Source organism: Malaclemys terrapin, chromosome 2 (genome assembly GCF_027887155.1).
Source record: "Malaclemys terrapin pileata isolate rMalTer1 chromosome 2, rMalTer1.hap1, whole genome shotgun sequence".
Taxonomy (NCBI): Eukaryota; Metazoa; Chordata; order Testudines; family Emydidae; genus Malaclemys; species Malaclemys terrapin.
In genome coordinates, this window is record NC_071506.1 from 276,761,523 (window position 1) to 276,787,699 (window position 26,177).

The 26,177-nt window shown below is 43.0% G+C and overlaps 1 protein-coding gene across 1 annotated transcript in view; it reads left to right on the plus strand.

The window, feature by feature from the left end:
- Positions 1-11,344: 11,344 nt before the first annotated feature.
- Positions 11,345-26,177, plus strand: part of GHRHR (growth hormone releasing hormone receptor) — a 35,521-nt gene continuing 20,688 nt past the window's right edge. Inside the window, exons 1-3 of the mRNA XM_054019801.1 lie at positions 11,345-11,413; positions 18,250-18,352; positions 19,199-19,306. Of these exons, the coding sequence (XP_053875776.1) occupies positions 11,357-11,413; positions 18,250-18,352; positions 19,199-19,306 (268 nt within the window). The 5' untranslated portion in view covers positions 11,345-11,356. The remainder of the gene's footprint in view (positions 11,414-18,249; positions 18,353-19,198; positions 19,307-26,177) is intronic.

Below are 26,177 nucleotides of genomic sequence, written 5' to 3' on the forward strand. Positions count from 1 at the left end.
CAGGTTATGTCTACACTTAAACCACTACAATGGCACAGTTGCAACTGTGCTGCTGTAGTGCTTCAGTGTAGATACTACCTATGCCAATGGGAAGGGTTCGCCCATCACTGTAGTTCATCCACCTCCCCGAGAGGCGGTAGCTAGGTCAATGAGAGAATTCTTCTGTCAACCTAGCACTGTTTACACTAGGGGTTAGGTCGGTTTAACTATGTCAGTCATGGATATGGATTACTCACACCCCTGAGCAACTTAGTCGGGTCAACCTAACTTGTTAGTGTAGACCTGGCCTATGTCTATACTTAAAGCTCTACACCAGCACAGCTGTAGTGCTTCTGTGTAGACACTGACTACAGTGATGGGAGGGGTTCTCCCATTGCTACAGTTAATCCACCTCTCCAGGAGGCGGTAACTAGGTCTACAGAAGAATTCTTCCATTGACCTAGTCCTGTGTACACTGGGGTTAGGTTGGTGTAGCTACATCTCAGGGGTGTGGATTTTTCAAGTGTAGACCAACCCTTAGTGTAGTCAGTAGAGAGAGTGGGGAAAAGACCTTTTCTTATGAACATTTTCAATGAGAACAGTTTTCCCCTTTTTGTCAAATTTTTTGAAAGGAAAAAAAAAACCCAAGAAACAGAACTGACATTTTTTCAGTCTTCAGCAATATGAAAAGTGAACATTTTCACTGTAAAACTGAATATTGTTGGTTTTGAACTAAAAATATTAATTAAAGATTCAATTTTCAGTTGTCAAAAAGAGAGAAAAAGTGTTTTGTTTTGTTTTACAAAACCCCAACTTTTTTGATATAAGCAGAGATTGTCTTCCAAAATTTCTGTTTAATAAAAAGGCCATTTTCTCGTGAATAAGTGTTTCCATGGAAATTTTTTGACCAGCTGTTATGGTCAGCGGTACATTCCATGACTGTTTACTCCAGACCATAACTTAGTGGTACCCTCTGCAATAACAGTAGGTGATCAGGCATAGATTTACCAAAGTACCAATGGACGTTAGGAGCCTAAATACCTTTGTGGATCTGGGCCTTGCATATTATCATAACCCAAGGGCAATGATATAAGCATTCTGAGGAGAGTTGAGTAGATAAATGATTCTTGAGTTCAGTGACCAAACTGAAAAATAAAATTTAAAAAGTTAGTTTTGAGTTGACCCAGAATGGAATTTTTTTGTTTTTTTCTCATTAAAATAAAAAATTGGAAAAAAAATGTTTGGGGTTTTACAAAAAGTTTTGTTTGACTTGAAATTAATATTTTTTTTTGTTTCTCTTTGGTTTTGGATTTTGCTTGTACACTTGTTTGTTTTTTATTTACATCTAGCTAAATTTCCAGATGAAACATCATTTCCAAAGGAAAGGTCAGGATGTTTAATTTAGAAAATGAAACATTTAGGCTCCTCCTTCCAAAAGCTATTTGCTGAATTCGCCATGAATTTGTGAACACTTTCAGCCAGCTTCAAAACTGAATTTTTTCAGCAAATAAACTATTCATCCGAAAAATGTTGCCTCATTCTAATCCTGAGCGAGGTCTCTGGTCTTTCCAGAGAAAAATAGGCCGCTTAGCATTTAGAAAGAAATAACAAACATTTTGTAAAAGAGCAGGTCATTCTTTTCAGACTAGGTTCAGTTGCTAAAATGTCTTCCTAGAAAATAGAAATAACAACCTTTAGTGGTTATTAGGGGTTTGGTAATGAAATTCCTATCCGCCTGCTTAATTAAAAGCAAATGTTCTTTCTGTAGTGCTTTCCACATACAGTGCGATGAGGACAGTAACAATTTATTAAAATATAGTAGAGGAAATAATATCTAACTAATGGCCTATGTGGTGAGGATATGAAGATGACTAACAACTGTTTTTTATTAGGAACATCCTGCTGAAATAAGTGATTATACATATTATATGTGACTTTGTTATTTATTGGGCTATTTTTTATTCAGCTTTAGCCAAATGCCACTGACCAATTTTCAGTACTGAGCTGAATACTACAATTAAGCATTCGATAGTTACCATCTTTACTCCAGTGCTTTGGTACCAACATTAGACCAACCCCCTAAGCTGAGAGAATTAAAAAAAAAAATCTATCTTGAGCTCATGAGAAAGTTCTCCTATTACCTGTTAATTTACTGTATTTATTCATATATTAATAACACACATAAAGAAGAAATGTTGATCCATGTAAGATAATCAGAGGAAGAAATAAGGATGGGAAAGAATAGCTTGATGTGAATAAGCAGACAGAGGTATCATTATCTGGAAAATAATATTTACTATCTTGTAATAGATTGCTTTTCCTACCGTAGTGCCCCCCTGGCATCAAGTCATAGCATTGCAGGGAACTTTGCCTATTCCACCCCCTTCTGGCCACTGCCACTGCTCTGCGATGGGCTGTGTCTGTCCAAGTCTTCCGTGTCCTCACCCTCTGACCAGGTCACCTCGTAAGTTCAGCCCCCTTCCAGGGTAACAAAAGATCTGACTGTAAGTCCAAACAAACCCAAACTACTAATTCTTCTGCCCCTCACAGGCTCCACTGAAGTTCTCTGCTGCTTGGCCCCTTCTCGGAGCTCTTATGTTGCTTCCTCCCAGCAGGGTTTCTCACATTGCTGCCCCTCCCTGGGTACTCAGGCAGCTTCCCTCAGGGATTTCCCTGCTCTTTGCAGACTCTGTATCAGGGCTCCCCCACAGAACCAACTCTGCTCCCTGTGATGTTTCCAGCCTGAGTTCCCCACCTTTGCAACTCTATTCTGGGTCTCCTCCCCACTCTGTGTTCAGCGCTGTTTAAATAATCATCTCTCTGATTCCCCACAGCTGGGGTCAATCTCCATCATAGTCAGTTGGGGGGTAGCTGTCTGGTCACAGGTAAGGCTGAGCCCATCTTGTCTTAAAGAGCCAGCCAGCCTGTGACATATGTCTAATAGACTTTTCATCTCCAAAATGATAGGAAAACCTTTATTATTCCCATTATGTATGAGGAGGTTGAGGCACAGAGACAGTATATGAATTTGCTCAGTGCCACAGTTAGAGTCAATGTCAGAGTTGTGTTAAGAAGTTGGGAGATCCTGGCTTCCAATCCTGTTCCTGGACCAATAAGCAAACACAGGAACGTGAAAGGTGGCATTATCATGGCCAAAAACCATGTCTCTCCTCCTTTCTTAAAATATTACAAGGTAGAGTCTCTAGGAGTAGAATTTTCCCTAGAGTAACACTCATTACAAAATCCTTGTGCAATGTGAATCCCATTGTGGACCATACAGAATGAACAGGGATTGATAACAGAATGAACAGGGATTGATAGCAGAACAAGAGAGAAGGAACAAATAAGAACATGAAACTGGTATCTAAATACTATTCTGGGATGAGCACACAAAGATCTGTTTCTTATTAATTCTGTCATCGTAATTTATGCTGATTTGTAGCTTACTCTGTAAATAGCCCCATTAATTTCATAGGGTGGCCCTATGTTACGCTTGTATCTCCCTTCATTGTTTATTATTATTTACTCATAGCGCTAGGTGCTGTACAAACATAGAACAAAATGACAGTCCTTGCCCCAAAGAGGCTACAATCTAAGGCCTGGTCTACACTGGGGGGGGGGGGAATCGATCTAAATTATGCAACTTCAGCTATGTGAATAACTGAATAGCTGAAGTCAACGTACTTAGATCTACTCACGCAGTGAGTCTGTCTAAGTCTGTCCCTTGTTCCCCTCCCCTTCCATCGTTATCCGTGTCTTCACTGCGGTGAGTAGACTGCTGCCGCTCCCCCCCATCGACTCTGTCTGCGCCCCTCATAGGGTGACCAGACGTCCCGATAAAATCGGGACTGTCCTGATATTTAGGCGTTTGTCCCAATATTTCGCAGTACTCCTTTTTTTTTTTTTTTTGCTCTGCCGTCGACACCCCCCCCATGTATCCTGATATTTTCTTCCTCTCATCTGGTCACCCTAGCCTCTCGCGGCGGTGAAGTACAGGAGTTGATGGAAGAGCACTCGGGGGTCGATTTATCACATCTAGACTAGACGTGATAAATCGACCCCCGCTGGATCGGTCACTGCCCACCGATACGGCAGGTAGTATAGACATACCCTAAGTATAAGACAAGATGGATACATACAGACAGATGGGAGAGTACAAGGAAACAATGAGACAGTATTGGTCAGCATGGTAGGCAATGGTCTTGGTACACCAGAGGTCTAACCATTGTCGATTTTTCACCAAACAAGTCACAATGTCTGTGTCTTCCACAAGGTTTGGGCACTAGGCCCCAGCTTCTCACAAATGGCCTCTAGGCTCATCATTCTCTTTCCTTGCTAGTTTTGCAGAGCACATCCTAATATCAGCCCCCCAAACTGGGTAACCCCAGCAGTCTGGAGCTGCAGATTGACACTGCCTGCTTGCTGGTTTACGCTGGAGGGCACACCCAGCAGCTTGACTGACCTGCCAGAGAGGCCCCAAGTGAGGCTCAGGCGAGGCACCGTGTGATCAGACAGAGAGAGAAGAGAGAGACATAGGGGAAGGAGTGCTTGTTCTCAGCCACATGGAGAGGAAACCATTTTCTGACTCTCCAGGTCACAGAGCCTGAAGCTGACCTGGAGCCCCCGCTCTGCTGCACTTTCCGCTGCACTGAAAGCCTGAGATCGGCCATGGCTTGATTTGCCTGGGATACCAGCCCATTGACTAGCCCACAGCACAGATAGCGACACCAGCCTATCCATCAAACCCCAGCCATGCTGCCCAACTGTGGGGACTTTGGGAAGGGCTGCGGGGCGGGGTGTTTTCTTGTTATATTGCTGTTGTGGGGTTTTCCTGTGGTGTTGTAGTGCAGGATGGGGATCCATTTAGTCACCGTCCCTAAGTCTGTCCCCTGTTCCCCTCCCCTTCCATCGTTATCCATGTGTCCTGTTCCAGGAAGTAAATGGTTGCTATCTTATGTGGTTTTGGTTTAATATATTAGTTAATTTATCCTAGAGGTCATAGCTATTACTTCATCTGGCCAATGGATGGAGGCACCAGTCATTACGAACCCAAGGCCCATTGGTCCCAAGGGCAGGAGGCGGGGGAGTCAAAGACTTCTGAGGAAGGAAGAAACAGGGACTTCACCATCTTTAGGGGACTGGGACCCCCCTTCCTGAACCTCAAGCAGGAATGGAGTTTCTCTTTCTCCCGCTCTGCCACAGGACCCAGACTGAGTACAGCCAGCAGATATGTGGCATGATCACACACTTAGTTCTATCAAAGGGCTGTATCTGGCAATTGCAAGGTGATTACAAGCAGTTGATTAAATCAGGATTGAAAAAGTAGACTTTCTTGGCCCTGCAATATTAAATCCCCTGTGATTTTCTGGTATATTGTGCAGCAGGGAAGTGTAATCTCAATTCTTTTATTAGAAACGATTTTTCTTGTTGTTTGGCCAATCAAAAAAAATAGGGACAGAAGATTTCCCTGGTTAAAAAACTAACTCTCTGTTGTTTTTTTTACTGGTTCCAGGCCATGTGGTGTACTGAAAATGGTGTTAAAATTGTAAGCTATCACTTTCAATTGTCAGGGGGGTCTCCTGGTCCTATTTGCAGGCTGAGGGGCTTTGTAAGGCAACATGAATATCTGTGCCTTCAGTCTGCAGAGAACCAGCCTAGAGTACGGTGGGTTGAGTTGTGGCTCTGTGTTTTAGGGGGCAGCCTGCTTTGTCTCTCTGTTTTGGGGTGTTATCATTCTGAGTTCAAAGAAACAAAGTAGTGTTATGCTGCAACCTTCCAGAAAGAGTCTTCTATGTTTTTATCTAACTTCTCTGTGCGGGTGCCACGGACATCATCAATGACAACTAGCTTCTGGACCAGAACAATCATACTATTGGCCTACTGGGTACTCCATGTATAATCAAGAGAGATCAATTGATGATTGCAAAGACTAGTTGAAGGATTCCATAGAGCACAGTAGAATTTCCAGTAGGATCCATATGAGACTTGCTGTTTTTAAGAGCATTTTTATTAATTTTTTTCTAGTTCACTTGAAAATTGTTTAGATGAAAATCTTTCTGGCCGATGTTAGTTTTCATAGCACCTTGGACCATTGTTCAATCCAGTGCTCATAACGGATGCTTCAGAGGATGGCAGTCGCTTTTCCCTTTCTCCACCTCTATAATGAACCTATTAGAGATGATCAAGGAATTATTTTTTTTCTGCACCGTTTAATATTTCAACAAAAAGGAAAAAAATCAGTTTCATCAATTTTTTTCGTCAATGTTTTTCTAGCAGTTGTAAAAAAAAACCCCTTGGAAGCTGATTTTTTGTTTGGTATTGTTTTCAGCATCTGGAAACCAAAACTGTTTTCAGGAGCTGAAACCCAAAATGTTCAATTTAAAACAAAAACATTTCGGTTTTCTGTTCTGGAAAGAGTTTTTTTGCTTTTGACGAGAACCTGACATTTTTCAATGAAAAGATTTTTTTACCCCACAAAAATTGCCATTAGCTCGAAACGCCATTTTCCATTAAAAAAACATATTTGATGGAAAATTTTTGACCTATACTTATGTAAATGTGTGATGTTATACTTAGCGTGGGGAGTGTGCCTATGCTGATATGCTCATGAGAGACTCTGTAAGATCCCCTTCAGTAGGAAAAGCTTCTCATTACCCCATTAATATGAAAATTAACAACCCTGTCATTGAATTCCAGCTTGGGCTATTTATAATATGTACGGAAGGGGAACATTTTTACATATATATAAGCAAATCAAGTCAAATTGTTATTGATTTAGCCTTTGGCCATGTTAAACATGAATGAAATAAATGCACACGATACACCCAGTTAAATGTACACAAGCTACCATTTAGAAAGCTAACTAGACTATTAGAATTATTCATATATACAACACACACCAGTTCATGCAGTCCTGTTTCTGCATGCACATCGTTCCTTTACGATTTCTTTGAAGGAAAGTACTGAGACACCAGTGTGCTTTCTGAAAACTTCACCTGGAAGTCCCATCAGCCTTTGCAACATCAGGCCTTCTCTATATTAGAAAACCTGCCCCAAACAGAATTGTTCTTGGTACACTGGTACAAACTCCCAATATAAATGCACTTACACAGATTTAGTTTAATAGGTTTAAACATGACTGAATGCCTTTCACTAAGTGTTTCCTTGAAGCAATTCTCATTGCTGCTCATTAAAATCCATCTGCCCATTTCATATACAATGTAATTAAAATCATTTCCAACAATTACACTGTCTGTATGTTGCTAGGCAAAAATATCTACCAGAATACAATTTGACTGTGCTGTGCTTTTCAGTCAGCAAGTGTTAGTCAAAATGGCCAAACTGTTAGTACAATTCTGTAATTGCCATTCTGTTATCATAGCGACATAAATATCACAATGTATAACTTTTCTGTATTGATGTAAATTCATATTTTAAACACTCCCGCTTTTCTTATAAACTGGACATTTGATTATCTCTTGTAGTTCAAAAAAGTTAGGCGCGACCCTCAAACTTCCTCCCAGACCCTCACTCCAAAACTGTATCTTTTAAATCAGTGGCTCTCAACCTTTCCAGACTAATGTACCCCGTGCAGGAGTCTGATTTGTCTTGAGTACCTCAAGTTTCATCTCACTTAAAAACTACTTGCTTGCAAAATCAGACATAAAAAAACAGAAGTGGCAGAGCACACTATTATTGAAAAAATTGCTTACTGTCTCATTTTTGCCATGTAATTATAAAATAAATCAATTGGGATGTAAATATTGTACTTACATTTCAGTGTATAGTATATAGAACAATATAAACAAGTCATTGTCAGTATGAAATTTTAGTTTGCACTGACTTGGCTAGTGCTTTTTATGTAGCCTGTTGTAAAATTAGGCAAATCTCTAGATGAGTTGATGTACCCCCTGGAAGACCTCTGAGTACGCCCAGGGGTATGTGTATCCCTGGTTGAGAACCACTGTTTCAAATAACTGTTCTGCTGGTGGAAGGCTCTGGGTTAGCAGCTCTGAAGCTGAAATCTTCAATTGATCCTCCAACATGAATATCCCTGGTAATACAAGCTTCTCTGTGCTGTCCTGCTCATGGTTCTCAACCCTGATCTAGATGGACCACGCAAGAAGTCACTCCAGATTACATTCCCACTCAACTCTTGGTCTCTCTGATCAGACTATCAAGTACCAAGAGATAGTGCTAGTACCTGGTCTGGGTGTGGTACAGGTCCCCTTCTGAGCCCAATCCACAGAGGATATGAGTCTGTTATAGCATCAGGTAGACAGCTTTAGCTCAGGCTATCACCGTTCATGCTTTTAGTTATGGAGGTTCCCAATTCAATCCTGGGACATCAGTAGGAGTAGGGATCACGGTTGTTTTGATGATGAAACGTCAAGGGTAGAAACACCTGTTTTAGGCCATAGGAAAATTAGGATTCTGCCAGCTTTCCAGTGTTATGAGACAATTAATTATTATTATTATTATTTCTATATAGATAATGCCCAAAGACTACAAACAGGATGCTCAATTTCATCTGTTTTAAGGCTAGAAGGGACCATTAGATCATCTAGTCTGACCTCCTTTATAACACAGGCAGAGAACTCGAGAAATGCCACCAGTGCCTGACACCCCTGCAAAGACAAGGAATTGATTAGCTGAGATATGCCCAGATGATGCTAACAGGTGATCCACAGACCCTGCTGCAGAGGAAGGCAAAACACAAAACAAAACAAACAAACAAAAACAACCCCAAGTTCCCTGATGAACTAATTTTGGGGAAAATCCCTTCCCATCCCCAAATCTGCTGATCAGTTTCACCCTGACTATGTGAGCAAGACATACCAGCCAAACATCTAAGAAAGAGGGTTTTCCTCACCACCTCAGGACACCACTCCACCCTGATCTGTGTCTCACGTCCATCTGTGGCCAAACTCGGATGCTCAGAGCAAAGGGAGGAAAACACCCCACCCTAGAATGCAACCAATTGTGTATTGTGGAAAAAGTTCCTTTCTGACCCCTGCAAATGACAGCTGAAGCACTGCTCAGTGGTTTGAGCATTGGCCGTGCTAAACCCAAGGTTGTAAGTTCAATCCTTGAGGGGGCCATTTAGGGAACTGGGGTAAAAATCTGTCTGGGGATTGGTTTTGCTTTGAGCAGGGGCTTAGACTAGATGACCTTCAAACCCTGATATTCTATGATTACAGTCATTATTTTAATGCAGATTGGGGCCCCATTGTGCTTGTCAGTGTATAGTCTCATAGAAAGACATGGCCTTTGCCCCAAACAGCTTATACCCTAAGTGTCAGACGGCGTCCTGCCCTGCACATGGCAGCCGGGGGGCACAAGTGCCCGATGCAGCCTTGTGCCAATGCACTGTACCACTGCTTCCGCACACAGGCAATAGCAGGATCCACAGAGCCATTATGTCCCCCCTTGTGCATCTGGGCAGGAAGGGATGGAAGGGCGTGGAGAGAACATTGAGCAAAGGTCTCCTCCATGCCCAGCAGCATGGCTGTTCAGCCTGTTGAGGAGTGCATGCTGCATCAGGGACAGGCCCAGCACTGTTTACTCCCTTCCCTGGAGCAGCAGAGGAACCAGGAAGCAGACCATGATTCGCCAGGTCGGAGTTGGCTTCCTAGGCTGCTCCCGGCACAGTGCAACTATTCACTAGTCCTTAGGGCTAGTCTGGCTAGCCATAAGGTGCAGGGTGAGAAGTAGTGCAGGCGTGGCGAGAGGAGAGGGAGCAGCGGTAGCACAGGGAGAGATGGTGGAGAGGTGATGGTACAGTGGAAGGTGGTACAGGGAGAGGACCTGGCAGCACGTCCCCCAAGCGACTGACGACAGTCCTGCCTGAGTGTACTCCTGGATGTTGGAACTTTGCTAAGCAATGGCAATGACCCATGGGCAGGGGGCAGGGAGGAGGGCATTTATCTGGACATTCACACTAGCTGGTGGGGAGACTGAGGCAAAGGACTACAGCCAGAGTTACTGGGGTATTCGTATTGTTGATTTCTTGTTGCTGTATTTTATTAAATGAATGCTGTGTTTCCTTTCTTTCCCCATCCCCAGTAAAGTTTCCAGTTTTATCCAGACTCAGGGCTTGTGAGCAGGGAAGTATTGCTCTTAGGGCAGGGAGGGCATTTAGGTTTTTCTCACGTTTCTGGGGGAGGGGAGGGGGCGCCTAGAGCCAGTGGGTTTTGTAAACTTAGAAAGGAACCCCTCAATATTAGAACCCATCCCTTTTTGTTGGCAGAAGGGACCACACAGAAATGGCTCTAGGAGAAGCAGGCAAGGCTGGTAGAGTGGAGGAGGCCAGGAATGGTGGTAACAGACAAGAGCAGACAGGCAGGAGAGACAGAACTGTGAAGGGCTCTGACAGGAGTTCATTTTCACCTCTGGCACATAATGAGATCTTTACCATCACAACCTTTACAGTCAGCTTGCTTTGTCCGAGGGCAGGCCTGACCTCACTTTAGCAGCCAATATCTCACAAACTGATAGCGTGAGTGGCTAGGGCTTGCTGAAGCAGCTCTCACAAAAAGCCGCAACTGAAATCTTTACAGAACTGAAGTGGCCGACTTCCACCTTCGGAGAAAGTCTGAGGAATATGCAGATTTCTTCCACTAGAAATCTGCTCTTTCCTTCTTCATCTCTGCCATCTTCTAAGCAATCTGCCTTTGACTTTGCAACCTTAATGTTCTTTTCATATAGATTGTTGGGATGTAATATGTAAATACACTCACATTCAAGTTTTCATGTATACACACACCCCTGGGACTGAAGTTGGCCTTCAGATGCATGCACAATGTGCATTCAAACACCAGGAGTTGTGTATATGTGCAGAATTTGGCTACACATTTAAAAAATGTAATATTCTGTGTTTATCTACCCACGCACCCCCCCCCCCCACACACACACACTGTTTGAAACAGGAATAAGATGCACATTTGTTAGAATGAATGAATGAATATTAACCATCACCATGTTTAAAGGGTTTGTCTCATACATATTTTGTTGCGTTAAATGCAACATGATCAATGGTAATAGATCTATTAATGCCTACTAAACTCCTATTGTATTACAGAGGCAGAAAGAGGGGTCTCTCTCCAGAAGGGAGTGCTCACACCGTCTCTCCTTTGCAATCTCAGAACATACTGCAAGGTCAAAAAAGGTGGAAAGCGTGTCATTCACAGCCTCGTCAATCACAGCCGAGAGAGTTGTTAATATTTAGTTTCCTCCTCATTTTACTGTTACGTCACTCCTGGGCAAAAAGATAAATGCTTCAGATCAGCAACTGATAGGAGAGGAGGAAGAGGAAAGGAAGGTAAAAGGTGCTCATGGAGGCTGAGGAAGTGGAGTATGACACCACTTGCTTCGGAACATGAACCCCCGTGCTTTGTACCGTTGTGCCTTTTACTCCCTGAGTCTTGCAGCTTTTGTAAGTAACTGTGTTAAACAGGTTTTCCATCATTGTTTTCCCTAAGCAGTCAGTTTAACGTTGGAACAGATGGTCAGATACGGCTCGTTTCATTGCAGGAGCATCTTTTTCTTTTTTGGACTTCGCTTCATATTAAACTGTGGAAGATGCTATGAAAGGTGCAAACTGTAGCAGAAGGAACACACGCATAAGCTGTAGCTGTGTGCCCTTGCATTTCACTGCTTCGTTACTGCACGTTTATTATTACTGCACTTCCATGAAAGAGAAATAGCATCATTAACAGCACACGTTACTTTATACAGAAGTGCTAAAAGACAGGATGACAAATGCAAAGGGGAAGGGAATCAAGAAGATACTGTAAAGCCTCTGAATTTAGATATTGTTGCTTAGCCTTTGGCATATACAACATTAGTAGAAGTTGACATTTCACTTGCTTCTTTGGTAACATTTAAGATAACATAGAATGTGAACTGTGTAGACAATAACAAATTAATTGAATCAACTGTGGCTGCATCTGCATATGCCAGCGTTCGATTTGGCTCCATAAGTTCATCTATGTAAAAAGAAACTACTTATCATGCTGGCGTTTTGCTTCAGCCAATTGCTTATGAGCGAGGTTGCCTGATTGTACCTGAGAAGCTCTGTGCGATTGTTTATTTAAATTATGTTGTTGATGAATTCATTTTATGGTTGAATCCTTTCGTTTCTTTCGAGCAGTGTTTCTCAGTCGTTTAAGGTTAGTGACCCCTTATTTCAAATCCAAAAAAATTGCGACTTTCTCACGTTTCCAATACGAGTAAGAATTTAAAATGTATCAGTTATAACAATCAACCTATATAGTGTGTGTGTGTGTGTGTGTGTGTGTGTGTGTGTGTGTGTGTGTGTGTGTGTTATGAGAGGTTGAAAGAGAAAAGTTGATCTTGAGGGTCAAATGTGTGCAAGGAATGAGGAGTGAGATTTTTGTTGCTTTAGACTGTAATAAAATTTGCAATGCCTTTCATCACCCTGGGATGGGGGGTGCAACCCACGCTTTGAGAAACACAGTATTACAGTATTGTTTTGTGTGGGCTGCACAGGATCTTCTTTTTGTGTGTGGAAAGAGACACAACACCGTGATGTGGAATAATTGGGACCATATACTTTATCTGTCTGCACCTGTCGTTCTCTCTGCTTGTACCGTGTAACAAACTCTACTTTGCAGTGGCACTCTATGTGGAGTGAAGAACCATTCCTCATGAACAGGGTATCTGAATCTAGTCCTTAGTGGTTAACCATACTCAGCGTTAAAGGACATCAGAAAGATCTGGGTGTTACGGTGCTTTCTTCTGAGCTAGATTCTGCCACGGTTACTCACATTGAGTAGCACCGTACTTCACAAAGGGTACGTCCAGACTACCCGCCGTATCGGCGGGCAGCGATCGATTTATCAGGGATCGATATATTGTGTCTCGTTAAGACGTGATATATCGATCCCTGAATGCGCTCCCCGTCGACTCCGGAACGCCACCGGAGCGAGCGGCGGTAGCAGAGTCGACAAGGGAGCTGCGACCGTCGATCCCGCGCCGTGAGGACCCGAGGTAAATCGATCTAAGATACTTCGACTTCAGCTATGCTATTCACGTATCTTAGATCGATCCCCCCTAGTGTAGACCAGCCCAAAGAGTCACAAAGGGCCAACTCACAGAATAAGATGCTACTCAGTGTGTGTAAGGATGGCAGAATCAGGCTCTTACGGAACATTAGGGTTTCCTTATTATTATAACTGACATTAGCTAAGAAAACACTGTTTGAACTTAGCTGGAAAAACAACCATCCATTCTCAGCCATCGATATACCTGTATGGTTTGGGGTAACTATTCAGCGTGGTTTTAAATACTTACAATATTTAAAATGTCTCTATATTTTGGAAACTTAAGATGTTTTGATGCTTTGTATTTGTTGCTTGTATGCTATTTGTTGTAGTACGGTGTAAGAAAGAATGCAGAGACTGTGCAATGCTGAAATCTATGAAAGAAAACAATGAGAGATCATAAGAAAAACAAAATTCAAATAAAACTGCATAAAATAATCTGAATAAGACACATTCTAATCCCAGAGTATAAAGTGTTTGGTTGCTCTCCTGGGCCAGATCCTGCGTTCATTACTCACCTGAGCATTGATTTCACATGACCAGAGCGTTGTAAGAACAGCCTGATTTTCAGAGGGGCGGTGGAGTCCACACTTCCAGTTGACTTGGTTACTCAACAGCTCAGGAAACAAGCTCTAAGTTTAGAATATATCTCCATTTACTTTTTTATTTCAGACAGTTTAATTTTACAACATCAACAAGATTAATGGTTTATTTACTTCTTCTTGCCGGAAAATAATCAGAAATATTAATCACCATCTCTATACAACTATTTTCCATGTCTGATTGTTTTGTTTCATTCTTACTGTTTTGTGCCCTGGAGGGAAAATACGATTGATCTCATAGAAAAGAATATTGGAAAATCTTTTCTCCACTCCATTGTAAGTGGGGCTTATACACCAATATAAAAAGAGAAGCAATTTTAGACCTGATCACTATGTACCTGCCACGGCTGTGTTTATTTTCTATCCCCACTCCTGCCATATTTGCTCTCTTTCCGACTAATCAATAAATCCTTCTTTTTCCTCTGGGATAGATTCTGATACTCTTCTTCAGGTTCAGTAGTGCTATTCCTCATGAACAGAACCATTGATTTCAGTGGACCCAACCATGGAGTAATGTCCTGCCCACTATGTGAAAATGGCATCGGAATTTGGTCCTTTGATGCTAAGAGCTCCCTGCTCCTGCGTGCGTTCCTCAAATGTACCAGCAATATTGGCTCTCATCCCCAGCACCCCAAATCAGCTCTGCCTAAACTTCATGAGATTCCCAGCTCAGAAGCTGAAGTCTTGACTTTGTACAATCAGTACAATCCTACAATCAGTATGTGCTTTCCAACATGGGAGAGAAGGCTCAGTCTGGGACAGGTTCGGGTTAAATCCATATTCATTTGTAACAAGGAGAAATAGTTCTTTTACTTTTTAATTGGAAAATGATCTGGCATGACCCGGATATTTTTATTCCCTGTGGATTCCAAACGGTCTTTATTCTTTGACGGTGATTAACCAGTGGCCTTTGTTGTATTTGACATGAGTGAAAGACCATTAGAGCGCCAATGTCACAGTGAAGGCATCGCGTAGATATATTTAATAACCATTTTAATATGCTAAAGTCCTTGGCCAACATTTTCATAAGTACCTAGTGATTTTGGATGGCCAATTTGAAATACTTTAATGGGTCATTTTACAGGTAACAGCTGTGCAGCGAGTTCTAAAAATCAGGCCCCATTATGATGGCACAAGTTGGGCCCACAGAAATGGAGTCCCCAGAATCACTAAGTCACTTTAAAATCATTAGGCCAGAAACCTGTAATCAGAACTGGTTTGGATGCCATATTTTCTGACCCAACTCTAAAACCTGAGCAGCTGGGGCAACTTCAAGATTTTGAGCCCTGAGTGGACACAAACTGTGTGCAAGACATAATGGGTACTAAGGTTCTGCTGCATTGTGCTAATTCACCTTCTTAGCTCATATTATATACACTGTGCTAATGCAGCTGTGTGAGAAAAGACTGTGGGTTTGACCCTGCGAGGTGCTGAGATCCTCCTGTGAGGTGTCAAGCGCTCCCTGCTTCCCGAAATAGTAAGTCCTTAGTCATGCAGGCAATCTCACCCCATGAGTAATTCCACAGAGTTTAGTAGGACTATTTGTCCTGTGCCACATGAGCAATCATTGCAGGATCAGACTGCATGATCACGAATAGGATGCAAGGTGAGATGAGAGATCCTTGCTAGATATGGGCCCAAGACTTAAAGTTCAGATCAGGGTCCAAATGCTCTCAAAGTTTAGGAGTGTTGTGACTGTGGATTTTGATTGGAACATTGTAGTAATAGAAGGTGGCTATGAGCATGGCTCTATCTCCCAGTCCTGTGCCAAGTTGGTATAATGTCTCACCTATTCATCCAATCATCCACTGCCTCGGCAGAAGGCAACAAAAGCTGAATATTCAGTCCCTTCCATAACCCAAATTCAGCTTGTGTGTATTGTATGTGTCTCTCGCTCAGCGTTCTCTGTCTTGGGTTGTTGAAACTGAGGGAACAGCCGAATCTTACATCTACACTTTGGACTGGTGCAAATGACTGTACAAGGCAGTGGAGAATCTGGTTCTTTAGTCACTAGATTCTAGTAATTCACAAATGTTGGGGCTGAGAACCTACAACTCTTATTAAAGTCAGAGGAAGTTGCAAGTGCAGTAAATGAAGCGTACATGTTTAACTCAGGGGCATGTGGTAAAAGTTCTCACCACTTTGGAGACTAAACAACCCCCCCCCCTAAAAACTGTATTTTCCTGAGTCTATGAAAAAATCAAACATTTATTTGTTCTCACCTTGAATATTTTAGTGGACTTCCAAGGCCATTTTCACATGCAGACACCTGTTATTTTTTCCAGGAGAAGTTCTTTTCACTGTGCAAGTGGGTACATTTCCACCCTGCTGAGATCTTTCTGGACACAGTTCACTAAACCAATAGAGTTCTATAAACTATCCGTTCACTGAAAGATATGCCTGGTTCTCATGCTGGGAACCTATTTTCTTCTGGGGTTTCAATACACCAGGACCAAATCCTGGCCTTTCAGCATAGCTGACTTTCATTACTGATTAAGGAACACAACAAAGGAAGGACAAATATAAGCCTGCATGAGAAATTAAAAAGAGACTGTGTGTAGTGTGGGACTGACTCTTTCCCAGACACCTTTAATTGACCCAAGGGACCTGCTCTCTAGCAGGACACATTTAAAGGTGCAGGACACAGAAAACAGTATCACAACATCTCCACTACATTTGTATATTCACATACACCCAAGTTTCACTGGTAAGTTTCCAAGTCCTGAAGTCAAAACAGCCATGGCTGTGTATGGAATTCCATGGCATGGAATCCTGGATTTAATCTCTTTTTTCCCCTTACACATGGGACCTAATCCTGCTTCCATTAAAATCAATGGCAAAATATTCAGTGTCTTCGTTAGGAGCAGGAACAGAGCCTCAGATGGTAAACTAATAAGCAATCGGTTCAAAAGGTCGGTATATCAGCTTGGTATAAGGATGTTAATATGAATGGAGAGCACTGGCTTATTAAAACCATTACATTCTGCCCTCTGAATGACCTGAAAGCAAGATATTTATTTCCAAAACTCGCTGAATATTTACCCTTCCTGTGTGAAAATGAGCCGAGTCGAATTTAGTCAGCCACCTGCTCAGTGGATAGATTTCATCCTGTTTTGATTCTTTTTTTAAAAAAACGAATGCTTTGATAGGTAACACTTCTTCCCTGACGAGTAAGGACAGGGTGGAGGCCATGTGGAGCAGTCAGGGCCATGTGTGGATATGCAAGGGTCATCCGGCAGGTGCAGAGAAAGATGGTGCCAGGTGATCAAGGCATACACTGCTGCCCCTTCAAAGAGGAGTCATGTGCATTGCTGGCTATCACCCACAGCACACAATAAAGCTGGGTGGGAAATGTTTTTCCCTTCCTGTGAAAAAAATGGAGATTTCAGAATAGTTTCTGTTCAGCAGTGGGAGGAAACCAAGACCTTTTGACATTTATATTTTTGAGAAAAAACAGAGAGGGAGAAAAAGGGGTGTTATAGCCTAGAACAGCTCAGTGGTTACGGCACTTGTCTGGTATATGAGAGGTAGGTTCACATCTCTGCTCTACTTTATTTGGAGCAGGGACTTTACTCCTTGTCCCCCAGGTCAGTGCCCTAGGCTAATGGCTATTCTACAGAGGAACTCTCTCTGGCTACAAATTCTGTCCAAGACGTCAGAAACCTCTGCTGGCCACAGGACTGGTGGAACAATTTCCATAGTGGGGATGCTGAGAGCCACTGAACCAAACTGTAAATCCTCTACATAATGGAAACCATTTCAAGCCAGGAGGTGCTGCAGCTCCCCCCACACCCCTAATTCTAGCACCTGTGCCTGGCCAAAGCTTAGTTGAAACTGACTCTTTCCTACAAAAAGTTTTGGTTTTGACAGTTTGGCATTTCCTCACCCCCCCTCCAAATAAATAAATACAATTGTTGAATAATCCCACTTGTCTCTAGCACAATGTACTTGCCAGCTGGCTGGGTGCCTTGGAAAATCCAGTAGCTTATGCCCACTTGTAGCCATTGTGCTCTGGTCCTACCTGACTCACCGGAGCTCTTTGCAGGTCTAGGTTGGAATCCTGCTTTGTTGTAGCAAGGGGGAGAAGTGGGGAAGAGGTCCTCTCTGTTCAAAGTCTCTGTGCACATCTCTCCCCCGCACCAGAGCACACAAGTAGCAAAGGGTAGGACCTGCCCATCAGAACGTATGGCTGTGAGAGCCTCAAAGCACGGAGGATTATATCCTATCCATAACATCATTCAAGCAGGAGAAGGGCAAACAGCATGAGAAGGAAACAGAGCAGCTCCCTTAGGAGTCAGTGGCAGGAGATGCTTGTTAGATGCAAATCTTGCAGAGGGCAAATCTTATGGTTGATGCTTCAGCGATGAAAAACCTTCCGAGTCAATCTTTACCTGGGGACAGAGTCTCAGCTATGAAGTTTATGGAGCTATGCCAGTTTACACCAGCGGGGGATTTGCTCTTTGGTGTAAATCAGACTTCAACAGAGCTCGACTTCTTTACGCCAGCTGAGGATCTGGGCCTGTATAGTTGGGGTTACATGATGGAGTGGTGCTCTAAGCCCCAAGCCAGGGCTAAGCATCTTCACGGCACCTTTCTCATTGCAGGTGGTTGGGCACATCCATCCAGAATGTGACTTTTTAGCTGAGCTGAAGAGAAATGAGAATGAATGTCTGAGGGGCGCTGAAGATCATGGAAATGAAACGGCAGGTACCACATATGGCAGCTCAAAAGGGGTGCGGGTTGGACAGTGACGTGAAAAATTGACCGGGTTGTGAGAACTGGTTCAGAGAAATGAGTGAATCCTTCCCACTCGGTTCTAGACGTGAACTCAGATCCTTGGATTCCTTCCACTGGCTCCCCATCACCCAAAGCATCAAGTTCAAATAATTTGGTTTTTCATTCAGTGGCCCACCTCCCTTTCCCCTGGTCTATCCTCACTGTTCAGTTTAAAAGAGAACTGAATAAATTCATGGCGGTTAAGTCCATTAATGGTTTTTAGCCAGGATGGGTAAGGAATGGTGTCCCTAGCCTCTGTTTGTCAGAGAGTGGAGATGGATGGCAGGAGAGAGATCACTTGATCATTACCTGTTAGGTTCACTCCCTCTGGGACACCTGGCATTGGCCACTGTCGGCAGACAGGATGCTGGGCTAGATGGACCTTTGGTCTGACCCAGTACGGCCGTTCTTATGTTCACATTCCGCCACCCACTGGTCCTTTCATTTCCTTCTCCCACTCCTGGTTCTGTGCCCTTTGCCACGCTGTAGGCATGGAATTGTTTCCCAGCCTGAGTGCACTGCGCCACCTCCCTCTCCTCATTCCGTTCCCTCCCACGCTTCCTGGGCTGCCTGCAAGCAGTGAGCTAGAAAAAAATTAAATGAATGGGACCAGCAAATTGGACAGAGACCATCATGTGAGCTTGCTGCAGTAATGCTCCTCCTTCTTCACCCCCTCCTCATGCCGACACACTCTCACATATTGCATCATGTCGAAAATTTGACTTTTCATGTGCAAATATAAAAATGCTTTCAAATGTGTTTTCCCTTCCCTGGCAGGTTGCAGGAAATCATGGGACAGGCTACTGTGCTGGCCGAATACAGAAGCTGGTGAGACTCTCACCTTGCCCTGCCCGCAGGTTCTCTTTCACTTCCTCAAGGAGCCAGGTGAGGGACCCGCTTTACCTATTTATTTTAACTGTGCACATGACCGTTGTGCTCATGAAAGTGAGGGACTGAGAAAGCAGCTTACATGGGACTGAGCTACGCTAGGCTACGCAGAGTTGCCACTCCTTTGATTTCAACAGGAGCTGAGGGTGCTCTGCAGCTCATCTGCAGCCTTGCAGAGCTCCCATGACGGGGCCTGGTCCTGAAGTCCGTACTTAGGGCTGAGCTGAAGAACGTGGACGTCAGTGGAAAGATCCCCATTGGCTTTGACAGGCTTTGGGATTAGCCCATTGGGTAAACACTCCTGTTGAGTTCATTCACGGGGCTGGCTGAGTCGGGACTTCAGCACAGGATCATAAGAGCTTCAAGCTGTGATAAAGCGTGGGATGAGATGAAAGGATGAGGAACCAGTGATGTGGTTGTTCCTTAGGGCTAAGGGTTGAGATGAGAAGCAGAACTGTGCCATTAAAATGGCATCTGCATTGGGCCAAGCACAACACTGAAGACAATAGGCTCAACCCAATGGAAGTCAAAGGCACTTACTCCAGAGGTGACTTTGGCGCAGTAACTCACTACAAACAAACATGTGGGAGAGGAGAGGGAAATGATCTTCCAGGAGAGATCTAGATTTGGCATTTTCAAAAAGGAAAAAGTAATCTGCAAAGCTCAACCTCCTGCCTCCCTGGCAGCGCCTGACACGTTAGTTATAAATGAGGGATAAGGCAAATCCCTTTCATCTGCAGTTTCATTTCCTGCTCTGGGATTCTTAGGTTTAGCCTTGATCCATCTCATAAAGCCTTCTGCTGAAAGCCCCTTAATAACCAGCAGGACAAACCAATCACACCAGAGACACCAGCTACTAATATCTAAAAGATGTTAACACCAAGGAGGGAATGGGTGCAAAGGGGTACAAGGGGTGTGTGTGAGGGGGGAGGGGGTTGAATATAATTAGGAGGTCAGAAAGAGCAAATATATAACACAAAGGCTTCAGGAAGAAGAAGTATTCATACTCGGACACAACTACAAGATTGGTCATTTCTGACTAAGAAGAAAAACCCGAACACAGCTAAAATCCTTGTCTGTACAGCCTTCGTGATATTTTATAGAATTACCTCAAAAGCAACAAAAATTTTTGTTTGCTAGTATTTGTGGACACACCCCGGACCCTAAAAGAAAAGCAGTGACTCAACGTGAAACCAAAGAGAATAATGGGAGCAAAGCCATTGACTACACTGTGCAGCTACACTGATGCAAAACATCAAGCCCAAACAAAATGATTGTGTACTGATAAAAGAGCCCTGAGGTATAATTGCAATGCATCAATCTCATCACTTTTGTAGCAATATTTTATAGAGCCACCTGCAAAACAATTACTCTTTCCCCCCATTTGATTGATTATCACATTGAAGTGGCCCCGAAGATTAATTTTTCTAATTATATTAAATCCCGTCCCTCACACACACACAGACACACACACACCTTGCACCTCTTGCACCCACTCCCTCCTTGGTGTTAACATTTTTCTGGATATTAGTAGCTGGTTTTTTTTGTGTGACTGGTTTTTAAAGGGCTTTCAGCCAAAGACTTTATGAGATGGATCCAGGATAAAAATCTTATATACAAATCTACAGGGTATGGGGCCCTGAAAACCGTAACTTCTTGCACATGCTCCTGCTCCCACCCCACCACTCATAAACATTTTGCTTTTGTCTAAATCAGAGGAAGAGGCTGAGTGGAATACAAATCATAGCACAATGTTTAAAAGCTACACTAGCCCAACCTTTAAACAAAAGTGATAGCTTCTTTTGAAACACTGCCTAAAGGGATTGCCTGGCATAAAAAAAAACCCAGCCAAACAAAAACTTCTCGAAAGCCAGTTTTCAAAGATGGGACATAGGCCTCTTCATAGGCTCAACCCCTATAAATGGCAAAGAAAGTTTTGGATTCCAGTGTACAGTGAAAAAATAACATTTTAAAAGGCAAAAGCCATAGCTTTGTGACTGCATGAAAGCCAGAGGTACAGACTGTAGCTTCTGACATCCTTATCTGAAGAAACCGCCCCATCCCACACCTCCTCCTCCTTCTTTCCTGACATTTTTTTAATCTAAAATTGCCATATGCATCTGCTAAACATGCTGATTTTAATCACATCAACTAAAGCTTGAAAAATAAATACTCAAGCTTTTAAAAGTTTAACATGAAAAACAGGGCATGGGGAGACGAGAGCTGGCCTGCCTTTTAGCGGAGCATTGATACATGACTGAAATATTGTTTTAGTAAAACAATTTTGTAGCCACTCTTTGCTAGTTGTTATGCTTTAACATGAACAAACATTTGTCATACGAAAGATTGTCCCAACTTCATGAGGCATTATTTCTCCCATAATTGTGCCAATTTTTCCACTCCCTTTTCCCCAGACTATCAGAAATAGTAAATAAATCGGATTCTCAAAATCGTTGTGACATGCTTGGAGATACTGCATAGCAACACCCGCAAAGTAACAATTACATCTGGGGGGGGGGGTGTTGATCATAACATTGACAGGGTCCTAGAGAATTATATTTTTTCTGTTCTTAGTTAACACTTTATATTTTACTTTTACACAAGCTGTAACCCTGGATACTGAATAATACAGGACAGGTGAACAACCTGAGAAAATGCTGAAAACACAGGCCTTACGATGGATTCAAGCTCTAGTAACAGGACTAGGGAAGAAGTTAAAAGGGATAGTTGAACAGGAAGAGAGTACTATTTAGAGAGGAGATTTGAAGAAAGTGGGGGGGGGGGAGAGACTTTTAAAAGTTTCTAATAGCTTATTTTTAAAGCTTTATTTGATGTGATTAAAACAGTATGTTTAGCAGAAGCATACAGAGAGGATGGTAGTTTTAGATAAAAAATAAGTCAGGAAAGGAGGAGGAAGGTGTTTGGGGCGGGGGATGTTTCTTCAGATACCAATGCCATAGGCTACAGCCTTTATCTCTGTCCCTCATACAGGCACAAAGGGTTTTGTCTTTTTTTTTTTTTTTAACTGTACACTGGAATCAAAAACTTCCTTTGCCATTTACAAGTGTTGAGCCTATGAAGAGACCTATGTCCCATCTTTGTAAACTGGCTTTCGAGAAGTTTTTGTTTGGCTGGGGGTTTTTGTATGCGAAGCAGTTCAGGTAGGCAAATCTTTCAAAACAAACTGTCATGTACTTCTGGCTACAGAGCTCCCTTATATACGCCAGCTGTGTTCATTGTAAGAGCCTTTACTGCTCTGCCAGGCATGGTTAAGGTTAGTTTAAATAAGATATTTTACACCACATAGTGGTTGAACAGATAATACAGTTAACATTCCATTTCATCTCCCCCTTTAAGTTCTACATTCCTACCATTTACAGTATTTACACTTTCACACTGTCTTTGAAGCTCAGTACTTATCAGCCTGTGGCCCGTCTCTGAAACATACTCTTTTTCTAATTACGTGACCCAAATGTGTGTCAACTTGGTATTCTGGCCATCCATTAGTTGCCATGACTAGCCAGGGTTGGTTTGGAATCTCTAAGTCTTCTTCTTTGTGAGCTGCTTCTACCATCTGTAGAGTTTGCTCTGTTGATTGTTCTTTCTGAGGACCAAACTGTAGCTGTCAACAATTTCTGTTCAACTCTCCACTGTTGGTCTCGATCGCATATGTTCTGGGTGCTGAATTCTTTTTCTTTATGACAGCTGGAGTTGTCTCTCCTTTTCCTCCATCCAGTTTGACACAAAAGTGGTCACCAGGTTCTAGACACAGCAGTTGTCCAACTGAGTGATATTTGTAAAAGTGTTCATAAGCTCTTTTAACCTTTTAATCCAATTTGGCTACTCTCTTCCTGTCTGGCCACTTTGGAGACAGATTCCTCTCCCAAGTTTAGAACAGTAGTTCCGAGTTGTTGTCCCATCAGGTGTTGTGCTAGACCAGGGATCGGCTACCAGCGGCACGCACGCCAAGGGCGGCACGCAAGCTGATTTTTAGTGGCACTCTGCTGCCTGCCGGGGACCTGGCCACCGGTTGTGCTCAACACACTGCCGGCCTGGATGGATGGAACTCCAGGCCGGCAGCGGGCTGAGCAGGGCCGGCGGCTGGGACACCAGGCTGCCAGGGACCAGTGGATGGAACCCCAGACCGGCAGCGGGCTGAGTGGCCAGCCCGCTGCCAGTCTGGGGTTCCATCTGCCGCCCCCACTGCCGGTCTGGGGTTCTGTCCACCTGCCCCTACCAGCCCGCTGCCAATCTGGGGTTCCATCTGCCAACCCCGGTGAATGTAAAATGTATTACTGGCACACGAAACCTTAAATTACAGTAAATAAATGAAGACTTGGCACACCACTTCTCAAAGGTTGCCGACCCCTGCGCTAGACTATATCCAGTAGCTGCTACTGGTGTTGATCTGTAACTCAGAAGAGTGAGGAATGGACCTTCCTGCTTTGGGATTTTCTTGGCTGGCTGTACAGCTCTCTCAGCTGCTCCATTCATTTGTGGGTAATGTGGGCTGCTAGTAATATGGTTAAAATCATATTTAGTTCAAAATGACTTAAATTCTGCTGCAGTGAATTATGGTCCATTGCCTGTTCCTAGTTGTTCTGGAATACTGAAGTGAGCAAAAGTGCACTTCATTTTTTCTCGATAATGTTGCAACATGTCTTTCAAGTACATTATTTTTAATAACTGGAAAAATAGTTCACAATGACCAGGCAATGATATCCTCTGAATGCACGTAAATCGCCAGCTATTCTCTTCCAAAGTCTCTCTGTTAGAGGTGTTGTTATTAAAGGTTCTTTCTGTTGCATTGGGCCGCTAGTTCTGCAACATTCACATGTGGCAACTTTCTTGTTTATGTGCTTTCTGATGCCCTGCCACCGCACTGACTGGTTGGCCCATTCACAGCATTTAGTTAATCCTTGATGTCCTTCATGGATGAGGTTTAGAAATTCTCCTCTCATTTAATCTGGAATTATGATGCAATTGCCTTTAATCATGAGCCCATTTGACTCGTTTAACACACCACAAAGTTGTCTCATGTCACCTGCTTAGTGTCCTTTAAATACTTGGGCCAGCTGCCCCAATGTAACTTAGACCTTCCTGAAGTTGCTTCTCTGTCAAGGTTCCTTTTGGTAGCTGGAGTAGCCTCTTTTATGACACTTGTCTGTATGTGTCCACAGCATTCACATCAGCTGTTACATCACCCTCGAGCTCACGGGTAGCTGAGTACAATGCTGAGCTCCATGACAGAGTGCCTGCTACTACTAGATTTTCCAAGGAACATATCTAGCAATTGAGTTAAATCACGTAAACCTTAGCAATAGATGTTGGCATTTCAGTGGTGCTTGATCCAGGTCTTTTCAGTTGATGAAGGTTATAAGCAGTTTATGGTTCGTTATCCATCTAAACGAATCCAGTCCACACAGATAACTGTAAAAGTTCTCACATGCCCATCCACTTGCCGGGCACTCCTTTTCAATCTGTGCATATCGATTTTCTGCTTCTGTAAGCGCATGAGAGCAAAACGCAACTGGCTTCCACTCAGAGCCAGGTTGTAGCAACAATGCACCACCTAGGCCATAGCTGCTTGTATCTGCACTGACCATTGTGGGTTGGTTCACATCCTCGTTCTTGAGAACTGGAGTCATTGAGATAATTTCTTTTACCTTATCAAAGGCAATTTCTTGGTTTGGCCCCCATAGGCAAGATGTGTTGGACATTAACAGTTCAGACAGTGGTTTGTTGCCGTTGAAAAGTCTTGTAGGTATCAACTATGGTAATATACCATTCCCAGTATACGTCTTGGTGCATGCCATTCTCAAATTGCTGTTACTTTCTCAGGTCTAGGACTGATTCCATCTTTGTTTATTGTCCGTCCCCAAAACTGGATTTGGGGTACACAGAAAATGCACTTTTCCTTGTTTAACCTCAGTTCAGACTGACTGATTAGGATTAGGACTTTGTTGAGGGTTTTGTAGTATTCTTCCACGAAAGATCCATCTATCAGAATATTGGCCATGAAAACTACAGCTTCATTTGTGTTCGTTCACAGTTCTGCCATCTTTCTTTGGAAAATGTCAAGTGCACTATTAATCCAAAAAGGTGATCTTCATAAGCAGAATCTCCCAAAAGGTGTGATACATGTAGTTAGTTTAGCAAATTCTTTGGCTAAAGGAATTTGGCAGAATCCACTCGAGGCATCCAGTTTAGAGAATACTGTATATCCTTTCACTTTGGGGAGAAAGTCATCCAGTGTTGGAAGGATTTATTTTTCTCTCACAACTGCTTCATTAAATCTTTTAAGATCCACACAGATGCATATTTTTCCATTTTTCTTTATAAGTGATATCATTGGGGCACCCCATACTGCTGGCTCAGAGATTTTCTTGATTATGCCAATACACTCCATTCTCTTTAACTCAGTTTCCACTTTATGAAATAATGGGTTAAGATTCTTGTGAGGTGTATGTGTATGGCTTAGCATTGTCTCTTAATGTTATTTGTAATAGATCTCCGTTCAAAAGTCCAATATCAATAAATATTACATTGAGTTCTTCCACCTTTCTCACTAGGCCCATCAGGGCTGCCACACTGCAGCTGAGAAGGCTTTTGTTCTGTGGTCCTTTGATCATGCATGCATAGCTTTTCTCTTTGAAAGTTGTTTCTGTGGTGAACTAGCTCATGCAATTCAAAATCCCTCCAGGTGGTCTGTCAGGTGACATCAGCTTTGGGCAGTGTAGAAGGTGATTGTAAGTCCCTTCTGAGATAACTCTGATGCTAGCTCTTAAGTCAATTTTAAAGCTAATAGTCTTGCCATGGATATACAATTTCATTCTCCAGGCAGGCTTTTTGTCATCAAAAGTGATAG